This window comes from Melospiza georgiana, chromosome 5 (assembly GCF_028018845.1).
Source record: "Melospiza georgiana isolate bMelGeo1 chromosome 5, bMelGeo1.pri, whole genome shotgun sequence".
Taxonomy (NCBI): domain Eukaryota; kingdom Metazoa; phylum Chordata; class Aves; order Passeriformes; family Passerellidae; genus Melospiza; species Melospiza georgiana.
The window spans coordinates 20,727,083-20,748,609 of NC_080434.1; the positions used below are offsets into that span (position 1 = coordinate 20,727,083).

Below are 21,527 nucleotides of genomic sequence, written 5' to 3' on the forward strand. Positions count from 1 at the left end.
ACCCCACGGGCCCAGCAAGTGTGCCAAAAAATATTGCATGCTGTTTTGAGGTTATATTACCTTTTTTTATCCAACATGGACAAAATTCATGCTCTCAGTTCTGGGCTGAGATTTATAGCAGTGGAGGATATTGGTACTTTTCCGATTACTGAGCTCTGGCAGAAGGAGACTTCCATGCATCCCTCTTGCTGCTAGGAGGCTGACAGCCTGTGCTTATGCCTGCATGTGTATTATCAAGGGTTATTCATTTCTTTTGGATGCAAAACTAAAATTAGTGTCCCTTGGCTTTTTCCTAACTGAAAATGGCTTTTTAAATATGTAAGAATCAGAAATAATTTTTCTGATACCTGGGTCCTTTCCCGAGTCTATCATTCACATGATCATTTGTCATTAGGCACAGCGGGCAGGAGGTTAATTGTAATTGCATGGTCATCGGGACCATTGTGTGATTTGAAGCAGAGTTTCTCTGCTGTGTCAGGTCCAGCAGTATATTATTTGAAAGCATTAGTGCCAGGTTGCTCTTTAAATCTGCCAGGGGGAACTGAGGAAGAAGTGATTTAAGCCTTCGATTTAGTGCTCTCCTCTTGCTGTCCGCTTCAGGCCACTTTACTAGCGATTGCAGAATGTGAGCAGAATTAAAATACAGAATTTTTAAATAAAATCAAATCCAACGTAGCAACTGAGAAGGTGGAACCCTTCATCATGGTAACTTAATACCATGTATCTTTGTTGACAGCTCTATATGTAAATCACTAATTATCCTAAACTATTCAGCTCCCCTCCAGGAAATCTAGACTTCTACATTAAAGGCTGGCTATAAGGAATGAAAGCCTTGCCCAATTCCCCGCAGGTTTTATTAAGCTGCAGAGAAAACCCAAGGTTTTTTTGCATTGTAAGTAACAGTGATAGAGAGATCAGCAATTTACCTACATCAGTGGAGATTACTGGGTTTGCAGCAATAATTGTAAGCACTTTAAGGCTTCAGTAATACATATTTTCTACCTCGGTGGAGCAGCAAGGTAAGGAGGACACGACTGGCTCTGCTCAACTGAGATCTCCTTTCATGACTTCATGCCAGAGGTGATATACAGGAGTGCTGTGAAGGTGCAAAACTACTCAGGGATGTCTGTCATGGGGTTTTTTTGACACGAACTTAATTCAAGCTTTCCTTTTGTGGGGGGTGGCAGGTCATTTGCAGACATTCCTGGTGTCTGGGACCAGGCTTGGTGGCTTTGGAGGTGTCTGGCCCTGCTGTGGGTGTTGTGGCTTGGTCCTGCTCCCAGGCTGAGCTGTAGGTTGATGTGTGTGGTGGTATTATGTGCCCTCCCATAGCTGTGGGGTGCCCAGCTCTCCTGTTCATCAGACAGCACCCAGCTGCTCCTGTGTGAGCTGGGCTGGGTGCTGGACTGGTGCTGTGATCTCTCGCGTGTGCTGGGCCATGGGAGCTGTGTGTTCAGCTGCGTGGCCTGGAGAGGGCAGGGCAGGAGGGAGATGCCTCTCTGCAGCCTGGTGCAGATGTGGCAGGAGCAGCTGCCGTGCATTCTGGGGGAGGAAGGGGCAAGCCCTTGCTGGCTGTGCAGCCTGTGGGCAGCACTGCTGTGCCTGATGTGTGTAGAGGTACATTTTGAAAGGTAAGGTATGGTTACAACCCCACAAATTAATGCTTTTATTTCTGAGTTTTAACGCTAGATTTGTGTATTCAGTGTTTCTTTTAAACCATGCTTGCAGAGAGGCAGGAATCACCCAGACTATCAAACTCCCTTTCTTATCTTTATACACCAGCCAGTAACCATAAATCTCTAAACTCTGGGTAATGTCTTGTTTAATGCTGCATTCATTTTCTGTTGTTTCATCTTTGTAGCTATTTTGTACTCTGTTTCATTGTAAATCATTTGCTTGCTTCTGGTCCAAATTTCTTTGCAGGAAGAAACAAGCTGAAGGCTTCTAAATTCCTATATTATCCCTGGAAGAGACAGCTTCATCACCTTCTGCTTCTTTCCTCAGGCTGGAAAAAGGCAGCCTTGGAAAGCAAAATTTCCTGTTTAGATTTATTCTTAAATCTAATTTCTCTTGAGGAAATGAAAGCATCCTTTTTTTATCTCTCTTTTTAAAAAATAATTAAGACTCACCAAAAATCCTTGTGTGGATGAGTGTTCAGTGATCCTGTGCCTTCTCCAGCTCTCGCCTTTTGTCTTCTTTCTCCTCTGCCATCTATTTGTGTTATTCTTGGCCACCTTTCTCGAAGGAGCTATTGATTAAAGGATGCAAACTGTCTCAGATCCTGCATATCAAGCTGCTCTTTTCTTTTTTTTTTTTTTTTTGAGTTGCTCTGTTTGTGAAAAGCATCCATTTTTGCACTGCAGTGCAGTTTCACCCAGATACCTGGTTTCTCCATCTCTTTTTTTCTTTTTCCTTTGCCCTCCCATCCTGCTAAATGGACATCTTGTCAAATCCTGTTTGTACAGACTGACAGCTATAGAGGTCTTGGAGAAAAAGCCAGATCCCTGCACATACACTCTAACAAACAGAATCAAAATGTCAAGGCACAAATGAAATATATCACTGTGCTTCCCTGTCAGATTTTGCTAATATCACCTGGCTAAATTGACAGAGGAACACCTGCAGCAAGTTAACCTGGTTTTATTAGCTGTTGTTTCCCATATTTATATTTGGTTATGAGTATAGGGACTGCTGGGGAGAAAGCTTTCAGTTATTTCCTCACCGGATGAAATTCCCCCTGTTCTTCACGCCAGATACAGTCAGGGCAGTGAAGTCACTTTCAAATAGCACAGTAATTAATAAAGAAAGAAAAAATAATTTCACAGTCTGTTGTTAAATTAGCAATTCTTTAGTGTCTGGAGTTTCTGACAGAATTAATATGCACGCAGAAGCCTTGGGCAGCCTTGTGCATATCATTTACCCAACAGCTGTAAGAGCCAAATGCAGAGACAAGGAGTGGTGCTTGATTTCAAGGGAAATACTGGAATTATCTGTCTAGTAATCATTTAGCAGCCTTGTTCACAAATAATCAAGAAACATTTGGATTTAGATTACATCCCTCATTCTTTCAAGACAAATGTAGGAGAAACACTGGCTGGAAAATAATGTGTTAAGTAACACGGGTGAAAAAAAAGGCAGGGAGCAACATACATTTAAGCGGGGAGAAGAAAATATACAATAAAAGTGCAATAAATTTCCTGTGGATTGAAGGGGAGTATTTTTATAGCAGCTTTCTGCAAATTGAATGCATCTACATAAATAATGTAGCGACACATTTAATTGCAACTATTTATTTTTAAATTTGGCTGGATGATGAGAGAATTTCTGCGTGGAATAATGAACCTTGTATTTTTACCACTTGCACAACTTTGAAAAAAAATAAATTGTAGATGGTATTTGGGCTAAGTGTCAGAGCCACAGAAGTTTCTGGCAGCTCTCTAGTGGATCTAAAAAGAAACCACCATCCAAAAGTGCATCCATATGGAATGGATGCTAAATATTGGGGAGGCTGAGAGATTACAGGGAGGAGAATATTACCAGTCCATACTTGAGTCCAGAAACTCCTATTTGGTCTTTCAGTGCAGAGTGTTCCTCTTCAAATAAAATAATTAATACTCGATATTTTGCATTCCCCTTTTGCTGGCTTTGCTGGTGGTTTTCTCATTTTCAGGCTTTTTTCTCAAAAAGACTAGTAACCTCTTTTTCCCTTTTGGGTTTTTTGGGCCTTCTCTTCCTCATGACAAGACTGATTCTTCATGTTCTCCTGCAGTCTGTACATTTCAGGGCTGCTGAGGGGACAGGCAGCACCTCCCTGTGCCTCCCTTCCCTGCTGGGGATCACAGGACAGATGCCACAGCCCTTGACAAGGCTTTGGAAACAAGGTGTGGAGCTGGAGCTGGCAATGAGGAGTGGCAAGGTGTTGAGGATGGTGGTGCATGAGACATAGGACCAGCAGGTTGCAATCTTTTTTCTTGCAAGACATAGCTATGCTAAACCAAGGGTGCAGTGCCCTTGTGCCCATGCCAACTGCTCCCTTTTCTCCTCTCCTGGTGTCTTCCAGTCTTCTCTTGAAGAAATCCAACATGAATGGGTTTCTAAAGCAGAAGGTTTGGTTTGGGTTTTTTTTTTTCCCCAAGCTGCCTTAGAAAGACTGTTCAAGTTGATGCAATGCAAGGATGCAGAGATGCAGCAAAAATTACAAATTAATGCAGTGCTGGATTTCCAGAGCAAACAAGCTCATAAAGGCAATGCTTATTTCTTTAGATATAGCTGGAGAGCCATGTGAGCTACATGTGAGCCACAGTATTCCTTTATAATAGTTTGAGAATTAAATCTCCATAAATCAAGCTTTGGCAGCTCCCAACCTTAAATAAAAAGCCTGTGAGAATGCCAGCATTGCTGCTGCATAGTGTGCTTCAGGCTAGTGCTTTACAGTATGGGGAAATGGATTTGGCAGGAAGGACATCATGGTAAGGCTTCATGTAGCAGGAGGGAAGGCATTGTTTGCTTTGCTTTACTTTTGGCTTCATATGTGGATTTCTGGAACAGTTGTGTATGTCAAACAGCCATTTCTGGGGCAAAGCCTTTGAGAAGAGGCAATGGACAGGGCTGTTAGCAGGATGTCTCCTCCCAATACATGCTTTTGTCTTAGGAAAGAGCTGTTTGTATGCAAAGTAATGTTTATGTTACATGGAAAGTAATGTTTATATGTCTGATAAAACATCATCTTGGGATATAACTGCTTTTTTTTTCCCCTCTGGGCTTTTGGGATTTTTCTGACTGGGCTGGAGTCATGGCAATTCTAGCCAGTTCATGGCAAGGATGACCCAACTCCAGCATCCAAAGGCCATTAGGCTTCCTGCCCAAATAGTATTGAGATTGGCTTCAAAACCAGGGGGTTTAAAGTGTCAAGTTACATTGTTTTATCTTGTGTTTGAGCATGTTTTAAATGCGGCAAGTTTTCCTCCAGAAACAGGAGAAACAGTACTGAAATAAATTCTCTGATGGATTGCAGCACAGAAGAAAAGCATGGGAAGAGTCAGCAGTGCCTCAGGTTGCCCTTTGTTGAACTTATTGCTAAAGAGGAGCTGTTTGGTGAAGTTACTTGGCAAGGCAGATGAGCTGTAAAGTGTTGCAGTGTTCATCTGACCCAAAGGGGTAGTTTAATCAACTTAACAAATAATCTCAGTATTTTTAAGTCTGGTTCTAATTAACCAGTCAGTCTGGTTAATTAAACTGAAATGATGAAGCATTCTATCTGCATGTGACAGGATAACTGATGTTTCTGCACTTGGTTGTGTGTTTAGAGCTTGCTCAGCTCTCCTGGTTAAATTTCTCAAGGTATTAATATTTGCCATGTCTTCATTGCACACCCTCCTTGATTTGTGGCCTAACAAGCCATAGCATCTTGTGGTATGCATATCAGGGCAGAATTTAGCTCAGTGAGACCTCCTTTTGTAACTCCAATCAGCATGCTCCAGTGCAAAAGTCCATGAGCTTTTGTGGAAGGAAACAGACTGAAGGAAGGTGTTCCCCAAGAGATATGTCCATGTTTCTTTCTGTGCCCCTCTCAGCTGCCTGCCCACAGCAAAATTGGCTAGCATCACCTGCACCTTAAATTTGCAATGACAACAAAATGCCCCAGCAAAACCCACACACCAAGAAGCATCACTTCCCCAAAGTCATTGTTCTGTGTGTAAACCCATTTGGCACACTTAGCTCTGTCAACTCTGGATAAATCCTTCCTATCTTTTTTTGGTCAGGACTATAGAAGATCCATCTCCGTCACCCTCTGATGGAATCTGAATAGCTGTGTCTGGAGTGACATATGTTCAGCCATAAATTACAGAGGAACAATTTTAAACCAAATTGTCTACAGCCAATCCTGCCGAATTTACCTCCTGAGACAGATGATCATAAAGCTAGAAGCAAACAAGCCCTTAAACATTTGACGCCGGCTTTGAAAGGATCCTTTTGAGTAGGTGTTAGCATCACTGTAGATTGGTGGGATGCTGCCTATTTTGGACCGAATATTCAGCAGAGGAAAGGCTGGTTTTATACCAGCAAGAAATCTTGTTCACACAAACGAAGTTAAGCAAGGTAGAGCCAATTGGAGAGAAACATTATAAGAATTTTTAATTCTCTTTACTGTCTGCATATGTACAGTTCATTAGTTCAGGCTAAAACCTTAAAATGTTGGTAGAGTAAACACACATGGCATTAATCATCAAAATAAATCCTCCCAATCATCATATTTCTTAACCACAGTGGCTTGCAGTTGTCCAAACCACAGCATAATTAAAGAATGTTTCTTTCTTTGCCGGTTGGGCTCCAGATCCTTATGGCAGACTGAACCATAAGACTAAAACCCTTCCATTGTAGTATTGTGCCAGCAAACACAGGGCTCTTTGAAAAGCCCTATTTTCCAGGAGATTTTGCCAACTGATCTTTGCATTACTGTCTCTAATAGGTGTGTACAGATGGACATGGGGGTTTTGGCTGCATCATTTTCAAGTTTGATCCTGTCCCCCCAGTGCCTTTAGAGACGATGTTGTTATTGCTATTCAGTCAATGCTGCTGTGGAACTCGAGGGAGTTGCGTGCCCTGTCCATCAATCCTCCCCTCGCTTAGCAGACACTGCAGCTTGAATGTTGAAGTCGCCATTCGCATAACAAAGGATAACCCGGGTGTGTGTGTGTGTCTTTGTGTGCACAAACCCCCAAAATAGACTCCTGTGCCTCTTGGATTATGTGTGGAGCCGGGCATCTTAAGTTATGTTTATGAGCGTGAGGAAACAAATGTGTCTGTGCTGCCTTCTGTGTCTTAAATTGTATTTTTCCTTTAGGTGCAGCACTGTAAATCATGGCTTCCTCTATTTAAGGGAGTAAAATGATTTCAGTTTGTCTTCATTAAAAAAACTGAGACGGTAATTTAGGAGTAATTTAAGTGCATCTTTGTCCCACACCCCAGAGAACAAACTGAAGATACACAGATAGATTTTTGTGGACCTAGAGATTTGTGAAGATACGTACTTTATAAATGCGATGGGCGGAAAAGCTACAGCAACAGGATGTGGACTTCCTTTTTTTATTGTAAGCCAGATAGTTGGGGTTCAGTGAGATGAACCTGGATCTGTCCCTTGTAGCCAGAGAGCAAGGAAGACTGCAGGTGCTGCCTATGCTGAGAGCTGAAGGAGCCCTTGTACATGCTTGCAAAAGCATGCAGCTGCTGGTCACAGAAATTTTGGGTTTGCTAGGAAATGACACTTCACCTTAAGTGCTTTCTCTAGAAGTGTACTAGTTTCTCTCAGGTTTTTTTTGGACAGGTAAGTTTGGCAAAAAGGAAGACCCCACAAAACCCAAGCACAGCTGCCTAGCCCTGCAGCTGGCACAGGGAGCTAGCCTGTGCTGTGCTAAATGCTTTTGAAAAATCTTCTGTTTCCCCTAAGACCATTTATTTTTCGTAGCTTGCTTTCCTTCTGTGAAATCAACCCAAATGATAGTGTGGGTTTGCATATATGCCGGTATAAATCTCTTTCCCTGCTCCTCCATCATGCTGCTGAGAATTTAGGCTTGACTCAGGTTTTGCCTCATTGATTGCTTTAAAATCTTCTTTAGAGCAAAGTCAGAATGTGCAGAAATATAGCCCATTAAGATACTAATGTAAGCATGAGCGTTTTCAAATGTGTTGTGTTCTAGGTATTTTTATGTCTTGAATTACTTGGGAATTTGATGAATTTTTCAGAGCGATGCCATGTGATAAAGTTTTATACCATTTACAAGAAAGACATTAATGTCATTAGTGGCAGTTAATTCTTAGTTTTCTAGCAACTACGGTTATGTCATAAATTATTGTGTGACAATTTAGTGAGCCACGAGATAGAAAAAAGTGCTATTTCAGAGGACGGAACTGAAAGCACTAACTTATTTATATTCTAGTTTTTAAGGTTGTTTTTTTATTCAGAGCTAGAGCTGATTTCAACGCAGAGTGGAAATAATTCAGCCTGAGTTAGTGTGGGGTTGGGCAGGACAGCATCAAAAGACAATGTTTTCTCAGAACAGAAGAAAAAAAGCTTTAAAGAATATTTCCCATTTGAGATGCATGAATTGGTTGACATTCAAGCTAGAGGCCGAGTCTCTATTTTTCACAGTGCAGAGCCTGTAGATGCCTCACTTGTCCAGCAAGCTCCAGGACATCATTTAAAAGGACCTTTAGCAGTTCTTGGACTGCAGCACTGGGTGCTGGGCTTCCTGAAAGATGCTGGCAAGTCTGCTGGATTGAAGTGAACCAGCAGCTTCAAATTACAATGTTTTATTAGTGGGTATTTATTTAATTCCCTTCAAATCCCCAAGGCATGCTACAGGAAGCAACATTGCACTATTGCAGATAGAAGAGACCAAGCCTAAAATAGATATAATCTGGGCATTTTACACATTTTTCTGTAGCTTTGCAGCTTTGGCAGCAATTTCAGTGTCAGCCTGCAGTTCAGGAAAGCTTGTAGGGAGGGCTGGATTAGCTCTTGGGAGCCTGCTTGTAAATTCTGCAAAAGGATGCTCTGTGGTGGGTTGCTGTAGTTCTTGAAACACTTTTTAGAAGAGCTTGGCAATCATATGTTTATGCTTGTTGGGAGGCACGAAGACAGTCCATTGTGGTTTTCTGTTTTGTTTTTTCTTGTAAGTAAAAGAGCGTGTCAGGAGCACAAGCTGAGGCTTGGAGCCTCTCAGCATTTTAATTGATTCCACATTGTAAAGACTGTACCTCGCTAAACCCTTTTATAGGTTTTGGACACGTCTAAGAGGCAGCAGCACCCTCTTCTCAGTACAAACACTTCAAGGCATGGCAGCTCAAGAGAACAGGGGTTGATTTGTTTGTAGCTTGTTTTTGCTCAGATCCTCCAACTCTCAGGGCATATTCCCTGCACTGGAGCAATGTGCTAATGAAAGCAGAGCTGATGAGCTACAGAGCTGAAAACATACACACATATACATGCACATCCCTCCATATCCTGCTCATGTTTCTGCTGAGAGCTGCTTCGTTGTGGACTATGGGTCTGTCCATGGGGCAGAGAGTTTTCCACTGTGCTTAGTTTTAAAAGCTGTGACAATTTGAGCTGTGTGTCCCTGCCTGAAGAAGTTGGCAGTCTGGAAAGGTAAATGGGACTGAGGATGTGAAGGAAGCCAGGGGTCTTCCCAGGCTCAGGAAACCTCAGTCAGATAACCTGTGCTCCACCTAGGGTAGGCATCCTTATTCTCATTAATTTTTGTTAGATTTAGTCCTTTAGCTTTATTTATGGATTAGTGGCACTACCTTATGAGTTACACTTGTGGTTTCTGATTACTGTGGAGACTAATTTGGTGCTCTGCAAGGGAGACAGTGTAATTTCTGTTTGAGTTTTATGTTCTGGGACATATGAAAGGTCACTTTACTGATCCTAAGCACTTAAGTACTGTGAGCTTATCCTCCCAGCATCTCAAGAGTGTGAAAGAGTAATAAGTTGGACCTTTTTTATATCTCCTGGGGTTTCAAGGCTTATAGGGTCATGTTTCCTAGCTTCTCTCTCTACAGGGACAAAACTGGAATTCACACTAATACTAATTATAGGATAAAGAGACTGATAGAGTATCCTACAAGCAGCTGGCTGATGTTTCACGTTATCCCTTGTTCTTGTGGGACACTTCAACTTCCTGGATGTGTGCTAGAAACTCAGCACAGTGGCGAGGAGGCTGCCTAGGAGGTTCCTGGAGTGTGTGGAATATGGACTTCCTGACACACCTGGTGAGTGAGCCTACCAGGGGCAGTGCCCTGCTGGACCTGCTGCTTATGAAGAGAGTAGGGCTGGTGGGAGAAGTGGGAGTCAAGGGCCACCTTGGGCATTGTGACCAAGGAATTATAAAGTGTTCAGTTCTTGGTGAGGCAAGGAAAGGGGTCTACAAAACCTGCCTTGGACTTGGGCCTTTTCAGAACAGACTTTGGCAGACTTTGGCCTTTTCAGAACACTGGTTCAGATACAGCCCTTAATAAAAAAAGGGTCCCGGAAGGCTGGACATACTTTAGGAAGGAAAACATCTGACTGGCAGCTGGTGACAGGATGAGGGGAAATGGCCTCCAGCTGCACCAGGGAAGGTTCAGGTTGGAAATCAGGAAGAATTTCTTCACTGGAAGGGTTTTCAAGCATTAAAATAGGCTTCCCAGGGAAGCGATGGCATCACCATCCCTAGGAGTGTTCAAGAAATGACTGGATATGGCACTTGGTGCTGTGGTTTAGTTGACATGCTGGTGTTCAGTCACAAATTGGACTCTGTGATCTTGGAGGTATTTTCCAGCCTTAATAATTCAGTGACAGTTGGGTGGTTTTGCTGCCATGGTCATGTGAGTATGGAAGGCCTTGGGTGTGTCCTTGCTTCCAGCATGTGTTGCCTTGGGTCAGCGTGCAGCGGAGGCATGGGGAGCTGGGGAGGAGAGCAGCCCTGCTTGCTGGCTGCAGTCTTCAGCCAAAGCTCAGGGAAGGCATGGTTACAGGGATGAGCTGCAAACCACTGGATGTTAAGGCTTGCAGAAAATAATCTGGCAAGTAGTCCCAGCTGGGTGTTGTTAGTGGCTTGTTCTCCCCTCTTCTTGCTTTGTCTCCTCACCAGTACTCACTGTCTCTAGCACTGGTATAGCACATTATATACCTATAGCACCTTCAGCATGTTGGCAGAGGCCAGTTTTCATTGTAAGAGGACCAGTGGTTCTACCTCCATCCACCCACATTCCTTCCAGGAGCCAGTGTCCTTCAGCATGGCTCTTGTGGGCTCTGCTCTGCAAGGTACAAGAGACAGTTTCTAATCCAATTGCTGTTGGTTTAGGGGATCAGCCCATGCCATTGCAATCCCAAGATGCTCTTGCTGCCATCCTTCACCACAGCCATCTCTCTCTGGCCCCTTTAAAGAGTGCAGCAAGAAGCTGCACAGATGTTAATGCTCTGTGCATGCCACATTTTGTGGTTGCTATTAAAAATAAAAAGAGTGAAATTGATTTGCTAATAATGGATGTGCTACTAACAGAAACACATCCCACTTGTACCTAACACTGGCAGGTTGTTTATGGCGTATTTGCTGACTCTAAAAATAATAATTTTTTTTCTAGCAACCGATTTAATTTAAAGACTATTTTCACACATCACTGGCTGTTAATCAGTTAAAGGGTTTTAATATTAAGAAGAAAGAAGCAGATCTCATCAACAGCTTCAAACTTGATTTCATTTCTTTTCAGCTGGCTTGCAGCAGATTATGGGGAGCCTTAAGCTCATCTTATTTCTCCTGCTTTCCTATCCCCTTTAAAAGATAGATAGCACCATTATCTTATGACTGTACTGTGCGAGTTCTGTGTATCCTTTGAATCACTGGTGAATTGGAAATACTGAGATAAAAATATAAGAAGACTAAAATAAGATTTAATTAGGAATTAAACACCAGACGCCCATGTAATTTTAAATAAAGCCATGTATACTTCATGAAGAGATTATAAGATTGACTGTCAGAAGACGAATGGTAAGATAAGAGACCAAAACCCAAGGTACATGCAAGGTAAGTTTTGGCCCTGTTCTGCTCTGAAAGAAATTTGCAAAATGTCTGAGACATTGCCACCAGTGGCAGAACATGGGCAGGGTACCAGCTGCTGCTTTTGGCTGTTCAGCCCAGCAGAGACTGTGCTCATCCACCTGCTCTGATATTGCTCTGCAACGTGGAGGCGTAGGGTGCCCCTGGGTCAGCTTCCATCTAAGCAGGGTCCATTCCATCACAGCATCTCTGCCTGGTAAACAATTGCTGCTGGAACCATCTCACAGGCTGTCCTCTCCTCTCCTCTGTGCTGTGTGCAAAGCAAACACAGGAAAGGATACAGAGGGAGGTGTTGTAGTAGATACAAGCTGTGCCTGAGACACCCATGCAGATACAGCTGCTTCTGTTCTTGAGTGTGGCAGTGCAAGCATGGCTTCCATCAGGAGCTGCTGGTCATGAGAGCCTGGAAGACTGTGCTGGGGAACCCTGAAAATCCCCCTGTCCTCTCCAAAGCATCTGTTTCAGGTGTGTGGATTCAGCCAAGACCATTCACTGTGGCCCTTCTTGCATTGATTTTGATTTCCTGTCCTTCCCTTTTTTTAATAGCCCATCTCCTATCCCTGAATTCTTCCTTTCTAACTGAAACAGGAATATTTCACCTCAGTCCAACAGGATGCTGCTATGCTGCCTGTTTGTTTTGAGAACTCATGCTGAAATCTTCAGTGTAACGTAATGCTCTTGAGCATTCCTCCTAATACTTTTTGAATACAAATGAGACTTACCTGACCCATGAGAGCCTGCAGTTTATACAAAAATTAGTCTAGTTCAGTTCTATTTCACATCTCTCATTAAGACATGGGTTATTTGCCTTGTGCATCTCTTGGCTCCACATTTATTCATGAAAACCACACATTCCCTTTGAGGTGAGGTATGTATTGTACTATCATCAACAAGCTACACCTCATTTCAAATCTGTTAAGGAAAACTGACTTATTTTGCGTTTGCTGCTTTGCACAAGATAGAAGCACAGTAAACTCTTGTGCTGTAATGATTTTCTGTCTGTCTTGATAGAACATAATGAGATAAATTCAGGTCCTTTTTTGAGGGCTAATTACATTGAGTACACCATAGATGTGCACTGCTGTCCTTACATGTTGCACATTTTCGTGCTGTCATTTCCCCACCTCTGTTGTCTGCGTGTGCAAGGGTGTTTCATTTGGCCTTGAAATACAAACTGTGGGCTAGAGAGGAACCATTTGGTGATCTGCTCTCCCAGAAGACTCTCCAGAGACTCTGTAACAGTCTTTGCTGTAGGTAGGGCAGTATTTGAAGGTGACTGTAAAGTAAATAAAGGAATTTAAGTGTATGCTGGAAACTGAGGGATGTGCCATAAATCACAAGGGCAGCTTGTGGCAAGTCTGCTGAAAGCCGTCAAGCACAGATTCAGCCCTTGATCTGTTCACTGGTCCTGGTGTCCGGGCACCAAGCAGAATAAGTGTGCACTGCAGATGGATACCACAGCCTAGGAATGGAACACTAGTTGGATGATGAGCAATTTTGGAAAATGGGTTTTTAGAACCTGTAAATCCCTCCAGTCCAACCAGTTGTTCTCTGCCTGTGTTGTGGGAAGAAAGGAAGCTGTGGGATAGAGTGGGAAGGTGTTGGTTTGGGGAGGTCAGAAGGGAGCTGATCACCCCATGCAGCAGGGCAGAGAGGCTGCAGATCCATGGGGTGCCCTGGCAGCCTGTGCTGAGCCTGGGATCCATGGGGGTGCCCTGGCAGCCTGTGCTGAGCCTGGGATCCATGGGGGTGCCCTGGCAGCCTGTGCTGAGCCTGGGATCCATGGGGGTGCCCTGGCAGCCTGTGCTGAGCCTGGGATCCATGGGAGTGCCCTGGCAGCCTGTGCTGAGCTTGGGACCTGCTCAGGGCTGTGTGGTGCCTGCTCTGAGAGGTGCACAGTCCAGGCAAGGCTGTGGAGGTGGGTCTGGAGGAGGTCTGTTGGATGCTCTTGAATCACACATTTGATGCATGAGTGATCTTCATCACCAAAGACCTACAGTTCAGCTCTGGGAGTTGGGAATTGATGTGCAAGGGTCTCACCTTTGGTGGAGAAGCTACTGACGTAAAAGGGAAGATGTCAAGGGAGTTTCTCTGGTACTACAGAGAGCCAACTTTAGAAGCAGTTGTCCTAGTTGGTCCATCAGAGGAAAGGGAGCACTAGTAAAAACCTATACTTTACCTATGGTGAAGATGAATTCTGTCATCACTTGCTGAGTTTTAGTACATGCTGTGATTGTCTGGGACATTCCTGATGGGATAATATTAATGCTTTCGCTGTGAACTCATTTCCTTTGCAAGCTAATTACAGCTGGGAGAGTTTGAATGCAGATGGAAAGGCTCTGGGATTTACAGGTAACTTCTTCAAGTCTGCTAGCAGATCTGTGCATCATTAATATCATACTGGGCAGAAATATTTTAAAGCAATTCAGAAGGAAGAAAGGTAACAGCACTTTGGAGCTGCTTAAACATGTCCCTATGCCTCTGTTTTTTGAGACAAACAGAAAATCAACATTTCCTCCTTTTGCTAACAGTGCATTTGTAATTAATGGTATGATACAGAGCCAGCTGGGTTTTTTCCTAAAAAAAAACCACTTGCAAAACTATGGCTATCACTGCTTCTGGCAGAGTGTACACACACAGGTGAAGCTCAGAGAGCTTTTCATAGCTGAAAAAGCACTTGTTTCAGGAGGATGGAAACAAGATATTACTGTATTCATTTCAAACTACTTAAAAAAATCCCAAGCTACCCATAGCCGTGGATTTGTAAGAAAAAACGCAGCTTTCAGATCAAGTCTTTGTCCTTCGTCATGCATATGTATTGGAGCTAGAAGAAATATCTTGTATGGTTAGCATGCCTGGTTCAGACTATACCCAGAACAGCCTGTCATATGGAGCACTTTAAAATTCCTCACAGGTTTGCTGGGGGAAAGACCCTAGGGAAGTAGCCTTATCACAATGTCTTAAAGATGTCGATCTTGAGATCCCCTCCACCACTGTGTTGCTATTTGTTTGCTGAGACATTGATTTCTGGGTGTAGAACATCTTAAACAAAAAACCATGGAATGTATTTTACCTGTTTTCCTAAGACTGAACGAAAAAAAAAATCACAGTAATGTTTTCTAAAGCAGAGCCCAGATGATGTTACCTCTAATGCATTCAACAAGGAAAATAAATATCCAGCAATGGCAGATGCTAGGGGAAAGAAATAATCAACAAATTCACATTATCTTTTCATGCAGATATTTAAGTATGCACTATCTGCTGGTGGCATAGACTGTTTTAAAATATGCAAACTAAATAGCTCGTGAGTATTTGTCTGTTTTATAGCTGAAGATATGGGGTATTTTTTTAAAGGAAATGTGAAGAGACTAATTTTATGATGGGAGAGCTTAGCCTGTGGTTCTTCTTTTCACAGTCTGCAGACCTGGGTTCTTCAAAGCTTCACCCCACAGTCCATCCTGCAGCAAATGTCCCCCTCACAGCTACACACTTGATGAAGCATCCACATCTTGCCTGTGTGAAGAACACTATTTTAGGAAGGAATCAGACCCACCTACAATGGCCTGTACAAGTAAGCATGTGCTTATAGGGTTGTTTTTAATCCTTTCAAGCTGTTCCTGTACTGTGACTAGACATTATGATACTAACTAATGTGCTTTTTCAGGCTCTGCACTGGAGTCTGAGCTAGTCTTGACACACTTGTAATGTCACTGTCATTGTCCACCGTACTTCGGGTTACGAGAGAAGAGGCTTCTCAGTGCTTTTTGCTTTGAAAGCTGCCATCCAAGTTAGGAAGAGATTTTGTAATGAGCAAATGCCCTGTCTGCTCCCTGCACTGCTGAGGGGCTCAGCCATTAACATGGCACCAGCCATCCCTGTTGGTGTGTGCTTGGGTGCCAGCATGGGACACACACGCGGAATTAACTGCGGATAGTCCCTGCCAGCAGTGGGCATGGATGGAATCTCCATGGCCCTGCTTGGTGTCATCCCGTAGCTCATTTTCACTACACAAGCTGGGAGAGAGCCCTATATTTCCAGTCTGCCTGGAGATGGCCATTCTTCTCAAAACTCTGTGAGGGAAACTGCTTCTCCAAAATGTAGAACTTATCCCCTGGGTGTAGGGGGTGGGCAGTGAAACAGGCACATTGGGCTACTGGGACGCCAGGGTGGAGCTGGTGTAATGAGAATCACTAATTTTACCCTTCTCCTGCCATCCATGAGCTGTCCTGTCAGCTGTACCTTGAAAGTCCCTTGTTCAGTTTATGCTTCAGATACTTAAGGCCACAATTTCCATGCCCCCACCTAGTCCTGCTGAGTATAGCGCAGATCTGAGCTGGGGCTGTCCAAATGTAACTTTTGTGGTGCAGAAGTGATTGAAAATTACTGAAATGGAGTTGAACTTCTGGTGTAGGAGCAGTTGGGCCTTCCAAGAAACTTAAACAATGGAGGAAAAAGTAGATTTATGACTCCATACATACTCAGAGCCACTGGACAATGGTGCAGTGGTGACTTCCATACTGTAGGGAAGTACTTTGCATCATGTAGAGATGGTAGTGGCTTTTGTGCCTTTCCCAGTGAATACAAATGTCCCTCCTATCTCCCCATCTTTCCACTTCAAAAAGAGGAAGAAAAAGTCTGTTCCTGTTGGCGACACACTCTCTCAAAGGAAACTGCCCTTGGCAGCTCCCTGCTTGCCTGCAGGAAGCACTTGGAGCAGAATTGGGCCCCTTGAACTCTGCCTTTGATTTTCACCAGGCAAAGGAGCATGGCTGTTGGAAGCTGTGCTGCGGGGAAGGAGAAGGCAGCCTTAGGCAGCATTGGAGTCACTGGTGCTGTCAGATCAAAGAGGTCTGGGGGGTGAGTCAGGCAAGCACTTCCCAGTTTATTAAATAGGTGTGCCAGAGTCTCTTGGAGGCATAGCCTGAGTGGGTTATAGCATGAAAAATCTGATAGCAGCATTTCTTGATGTTCATTTTACCCCTTGGCCTGACTTAAAAAAAACTGAGATAAATGCGGTCCAGCATGGTATTGGGAAACACACTGAGCTCTGGAACACTCATAAAGTAGGCTTTTCTGTGCAGACAGAGCCAATGCCAGCAACTGAGAGAGAGTTATGCCAGACTGTGGTGTGTGCTGTGCCTCCTGCCCACCGTCAGTGGTGCTGCTCTCTGCCCTTCCCAGAATGGAAAGGCGCACATGCAGTCTGCCCTGCTGCTGCTTTAGCCAGGGAAGGAGCTGCCATCCCAGAGGAGGATGTTTATGCATGCCTGTGGCCTGAGCAGCATCAGCAGGGTTCAGAGAGTCACAGGCAAGTGAGGTGAACAACTCCTGTTAAAAAGAAATGAAGTTCAAGAGCCTGTCTCTCCCGGGTTTCTAGTGCAGTTGAAATTCTTAGGTGAAGGCTGTAATTTCCAACTCTGCAAATGCCATGGGATTTTCTTTTAATGTTTGTTTCGGGATTTTGTGCTTATTTATTGTTGGTGACTGTCTAAGTTTATTGGCTTTTACTGTTTGGGTGGTTTCCTTTCAGTGTGGGTTTTACTTTTGTTTTGAGAGCTGACTGTAAGCTAGTTTAAGGCCCAGATATGGTGCCTGAAGCTGTGTTAGGATATGGCTTGGAAGGGTGCAGAGTCCTTCTGGGGCAGGTGAGAAGTTTAACACCCATCAAGGTGCAGCTCAGCATCTGCTTGCCACTGCAAACCCCAGAGCCACAGCTGAGGACATTGCAGCACCTCTGCTGGCATTCACTCTACCACCCCAAAAGCAGGGTGGAATATCTGAGCCTTCTCCATGTGCTTCTGTCACCCTCACCTTCCCCATGCATCTTTCTTTAGGATTTTGTCCTAATACTGCTCTGTTTGCCAGAGGTGATGAGGAGGGCTCCATGTGCTGTGCCAGCTCAGCAGCAGGGGTAGAGGATTTTGGCAGGGGCAGGAAAGACTAGGTAGCAACACTGATGTTCTAAACCAGTCCAGTTACATCTGCAAGGCAACAGCTCATCATGAGATAAAACAAAAGTGAGAGAGACTTGAGTCATGAGTGGCAAGAAAATATTGCAAGAGGTTTTTTTAATGTTTTTATTATTTATTGCCACAGAAGTTAATAATATTCATAGGATTCCTTCAACAAGAAATGCAGTTAATTTTAGAGAATACATCAATGTTTATTTCCACATCTACACCTGCAGTCCCCTTGCCACTCAGTATAGCTGTAAAATCACATTTTCTTAATTTAAAGTGAGAGTTTTTCAGTTCCAAGCTGCATGAGTCTCCCCACCACCACCACCACCAGCATCACTAAAGAAAACTAGCTGTTGTATCACTGTCACTTGCTCAGTTAAGTACAGGGAGAGGGAGGAATACATTTTTGTTCAATTTTTCCACTTTCTTAAGTATGTCTTATAAGTAATGGTTGGTAATTTTGAAACTGATTGTGCTGTGATGCAGTCTGAAATAATTAGTGCTCTCAAACAAAAAAGGAAAGAATTTTGGTCCTGATGGATATTTCAGAATTATTTTAATATTATTATGCATCTTCCAGTAAGTAATTGCATTTTGTTTCTTCTCAACTAAGTAATCCTAGCTTCAGTTCCTTGCACAACATCTCTTTAAAACCAAAACAGTTTCACCTTTTTCTTTTCTCCTCATGTCTCTTACAAGTAGCTTTATTGTTGCTCAGTGCATGTTGGGAAAATATTTGCATCAGTAAACAACAGGTTTGCTGTCCATCTAGAAAATACATTTGTTTTGAAATATTTTTGTTTTCAGAAAGTGTTTGCCTCTTGTCAGAAAACTGTGGTGCAAAAGGAGTGAATCTGAGGGGATAAAGTTGCAAATTCAAAAATTACATAGATCTTTTTAAAACTGAGTAGACTAATATCTGTGCCCTTGACAACATGAGTTTGGAAATTGAACCACCTTAGCAGATCTAGGGCCCCCCTGTTCTGAAGGCAAAACACCTTTTTGTTCTCCCAGCTGGGGTTTAGCCAAGTTTTATTCAGGTACAGCTTCAGGATTCTACTAAAGACCTTTCTCTGAGGCCTTGGGAGAACACTAATTTTATAGGTTACAAAAGCCAGTTTTAAAGCATTTCCACTGAAGCTGATGTTTTTAAGCCTTCAGGAAGAGTAGCTGACTTTTCTGTACAAAGCAAGTAAAAACCTCTGGTGACTTTACAAAAGTAATAATTTATCCCCTGTTAAAGACACATTGTCCAGTAAGTATTTCTTGTGCCTGTGTTCTCTATTTTTTCCTTGAGTACTGGCATCAGCAAAAGGGCATTCATCTAGTGGAAGAAAAAATAGGGCAATTTAACCAGTAAAAAACATATAAAAAATCCTCAAGTGCAGCACATACAACTCCATACAGCTCCAGTGATGAATTCCATAGTTTCCATTATATCAGTACAAGTATGACACTGCAGAAAATGGTCCTGACTTGGGCTCTGTGTTGGTGTCATTAGCTCAATAGTGCTGCATCCCTGGGGTGCAGCTTGGGAGTGGATTGCTTCCTGTTTGTAGGGATCTGAAGGGATCACAGAACAAAACAAAGATGATCTGGCATTTCCTAAGCCAACTTAGCTTTTTTTCATCAACTGCTTTTCCTCTGAAAAACAAAACAAAAAAATACATCAGGATTATTTATTTCCTCTGGCAGCGAGTTTCTCATTGAATCAGAACAGCTTGAGTCGAAATCATTGCAGTGTTTCAGTTTATCAGTGTTACAAATTTTATAGACTCAGAGAGGGAAATAGAAAAAGGAAATGGAGGAGAATGCTTCTGGTTTATAAGGTGATTTCATTTTTGCAACACTGCCTGTTTTAAATAACGAATCGAGTTTAGTTATCACAACAAAACAAGAAGATGACAGCCTAAGTCAGCCTGTTAGGATTCATATGGATGTCTAGCTAGTGAAGCTACTCATTGGACCCTTTTCAAGGAACTGCTCATGGGTTTTGACAACTTCATTCAAACTGTAGAGGAGTGTGCTGTGTTGCCTTCCCTCGCAAAAATCCCAGCCCTTGCTGAGTAGTTACTGGTGGTGCTGTGACTAAAATCCATCCTGGCTTGCTTTGATAAATTTCCTCTTTCTTCCTCATTCATTAGCATTCCCTGAGTACTTAACACGAGGATATCTTGCATGAGACTCTTGCTTGTCCTTTCACATTGTCTTCAGGGTGTATCTGCAGCTTGCCCTTCATTGCAACACAAGCCTGTTCAAAACAAAAACCTTCTGTGAGGAAGCAAGTCTTGAGAAGGTGCCTGCAAGTGGGCTTTGCGTGCCCAGCCATGGCCTTTCCCACCGGGATGAGGAGAAGCAGCCCACTTTGTGCAGGTGCTCTGGTACCTCTGCAGCAGCTGCTCCTGCTTGGACAGCCTTGCCAGTGCCATGCTGGCATCCTGAGCAGGGAGGCTTGGCAAAGTAAGCAAGTGTGGCGTGGGTAACCAGCCTGGCAGGACCAGGAGGGCTGCCATGGAGTGGCTGGACACAGCTGTGCCTCCAGTGGCCCGTGTAGATCACCATCTGCTTTGGGCTACACTGAGCATCTCGCTTAAGTGCGATTTGGATAGCTAAGCTTTGGTTTCACTGCTGCCAAATGGCTGATGGGAAGAGGCAGCTGCATACAGAGGAAACATTTGGCATCTGAATTGAATACCTGGGTGGTGTGAAAACCCCAGTGTGTGTCCTTTTTTAAGGACCTAGGGGTTAGTGGTACAGGGGCAGCGGGGTGAGGAGGAGGAATCTTGCCCCTAGTGAAGCCAACAGGAACTTGAACAGGGCAAAGGCTTGCTAATCCCTTCACAGGAAGAGCAAGGAGAGCACCGGAGACAATGCCCCAGGGTGCAGTGCTCCTCCTCGTGGGCTTCAGCCAGCCCTGTGTCCTGTCCTCCCACTCAGATGACTGCATCCCAACACAGATCTCTTGAGCAAGGTGCTCAAAACAAATCCCTGCTTTCCCAGTTCTTCAGGTGTTGTTGCAAATGGTCCCCATGAGCAAGGGGGGCATCTCTTTTCAGCCTAGAGAGTAGTAGCAAGCAGGATGACTGATGATACTGTTTTTACCATGTGTTTTTCTCACTTTGCAAACCAGGACCCCCCTCTGCTCCTCGGAGTGCCATCTCAAATGTTAACGAGACTAGTGTCTTTCTGGAATGGATTCCCCCTGCTGATACTGGTGGAAGGAAAGATGTGTCTTATTATATTGCATGCAAGAAGTGCAGCTCACACTCGGGTCTGTGTGAGGCGTGTGGCGGTCATGTCAGGTACCTCCCCCAGCAAACCGGCCTGAAAAACACCTCTGTCATGATGGTGGATCTGCTTGCTCATACAAACTATACCTTTGAAATTGAGGCAGTGAACGGAGTGTCCGACCAGAACCCCGGAGCCCGGCAGTTTGTGTCTGTAAATGTAACCACAAACCAGGCAGGTAAGTGGATCTTCAACCTGGGGCAATGTCTGGGGTGGGAGCTTGAGCCAGTCAGACCCAGTGCAGACCTCCCTTTGGAATGGGTGGAAGTCTCCAGGATGGAGGGCTGGACTATGGCCTCTTCAAGTATGGGGGGTGGGAGGTGGGCAGTGCTTGTCTCATAGGTTATAATTACTGTAGTCTTCAGTATGTTTCCTTTCAGCAGAACACATTTTTAGGATTTGTGACTTTTCCTTTTACACTAGGCTATTTGGTGGTACCTCCACTTTTTCGCATGTTGGTGTATCCATCCACTAAACCAGGAAAAAACGGCTGTCCTTCCTGTTGGGAAAGGGAAATTTCTAAGAGGCCATTTTGATTAAAAATGGCTAAAACATCTAAACTTTACAAACAGTTACCCTAAGAAAATTGGTTTTAATGACTTCAGGAAATTTAATCCCTCTTCTACACTGTGATGCTAAAGTGACTGGGTTCAGGCTGATGAGGTATGGTACATTGTCA

General features: G+C 43.7%; 1 protein-coding gene across 7 annotated transcripts in view; it reads left to right on the forward strand.

Annotated features, from left to right (window-relative positions):
• The window catches only part of EPHA5 (EPH receptor A5), a 192,951-nt gene that overhangs the window by 90,881 nt on the left and 80,543 nt on the right, over window positions 1-21,527 (forward strand). For 6 of the 7 annotated variants that reach the window (XM_058024732.1, XM_058024735.1, XM_058024734.1 and 3 more), the window contains exons 4-5: window positions 15,016-15,171; window positions 20,691-21,026. In XM_058024732.1, the coding sequence (XP_057880715.1) occupies window positions 15,016-15,171; window positions 20,691-21,026 (492 nt within the window). The remainder of the gene's footprint in view (window positions 1-15,015; window positions 15,172-20,690; window positions 21,027-21,527) is intronic. The other variant, XM_058024731.1, reaches the window with a different exon arrangement.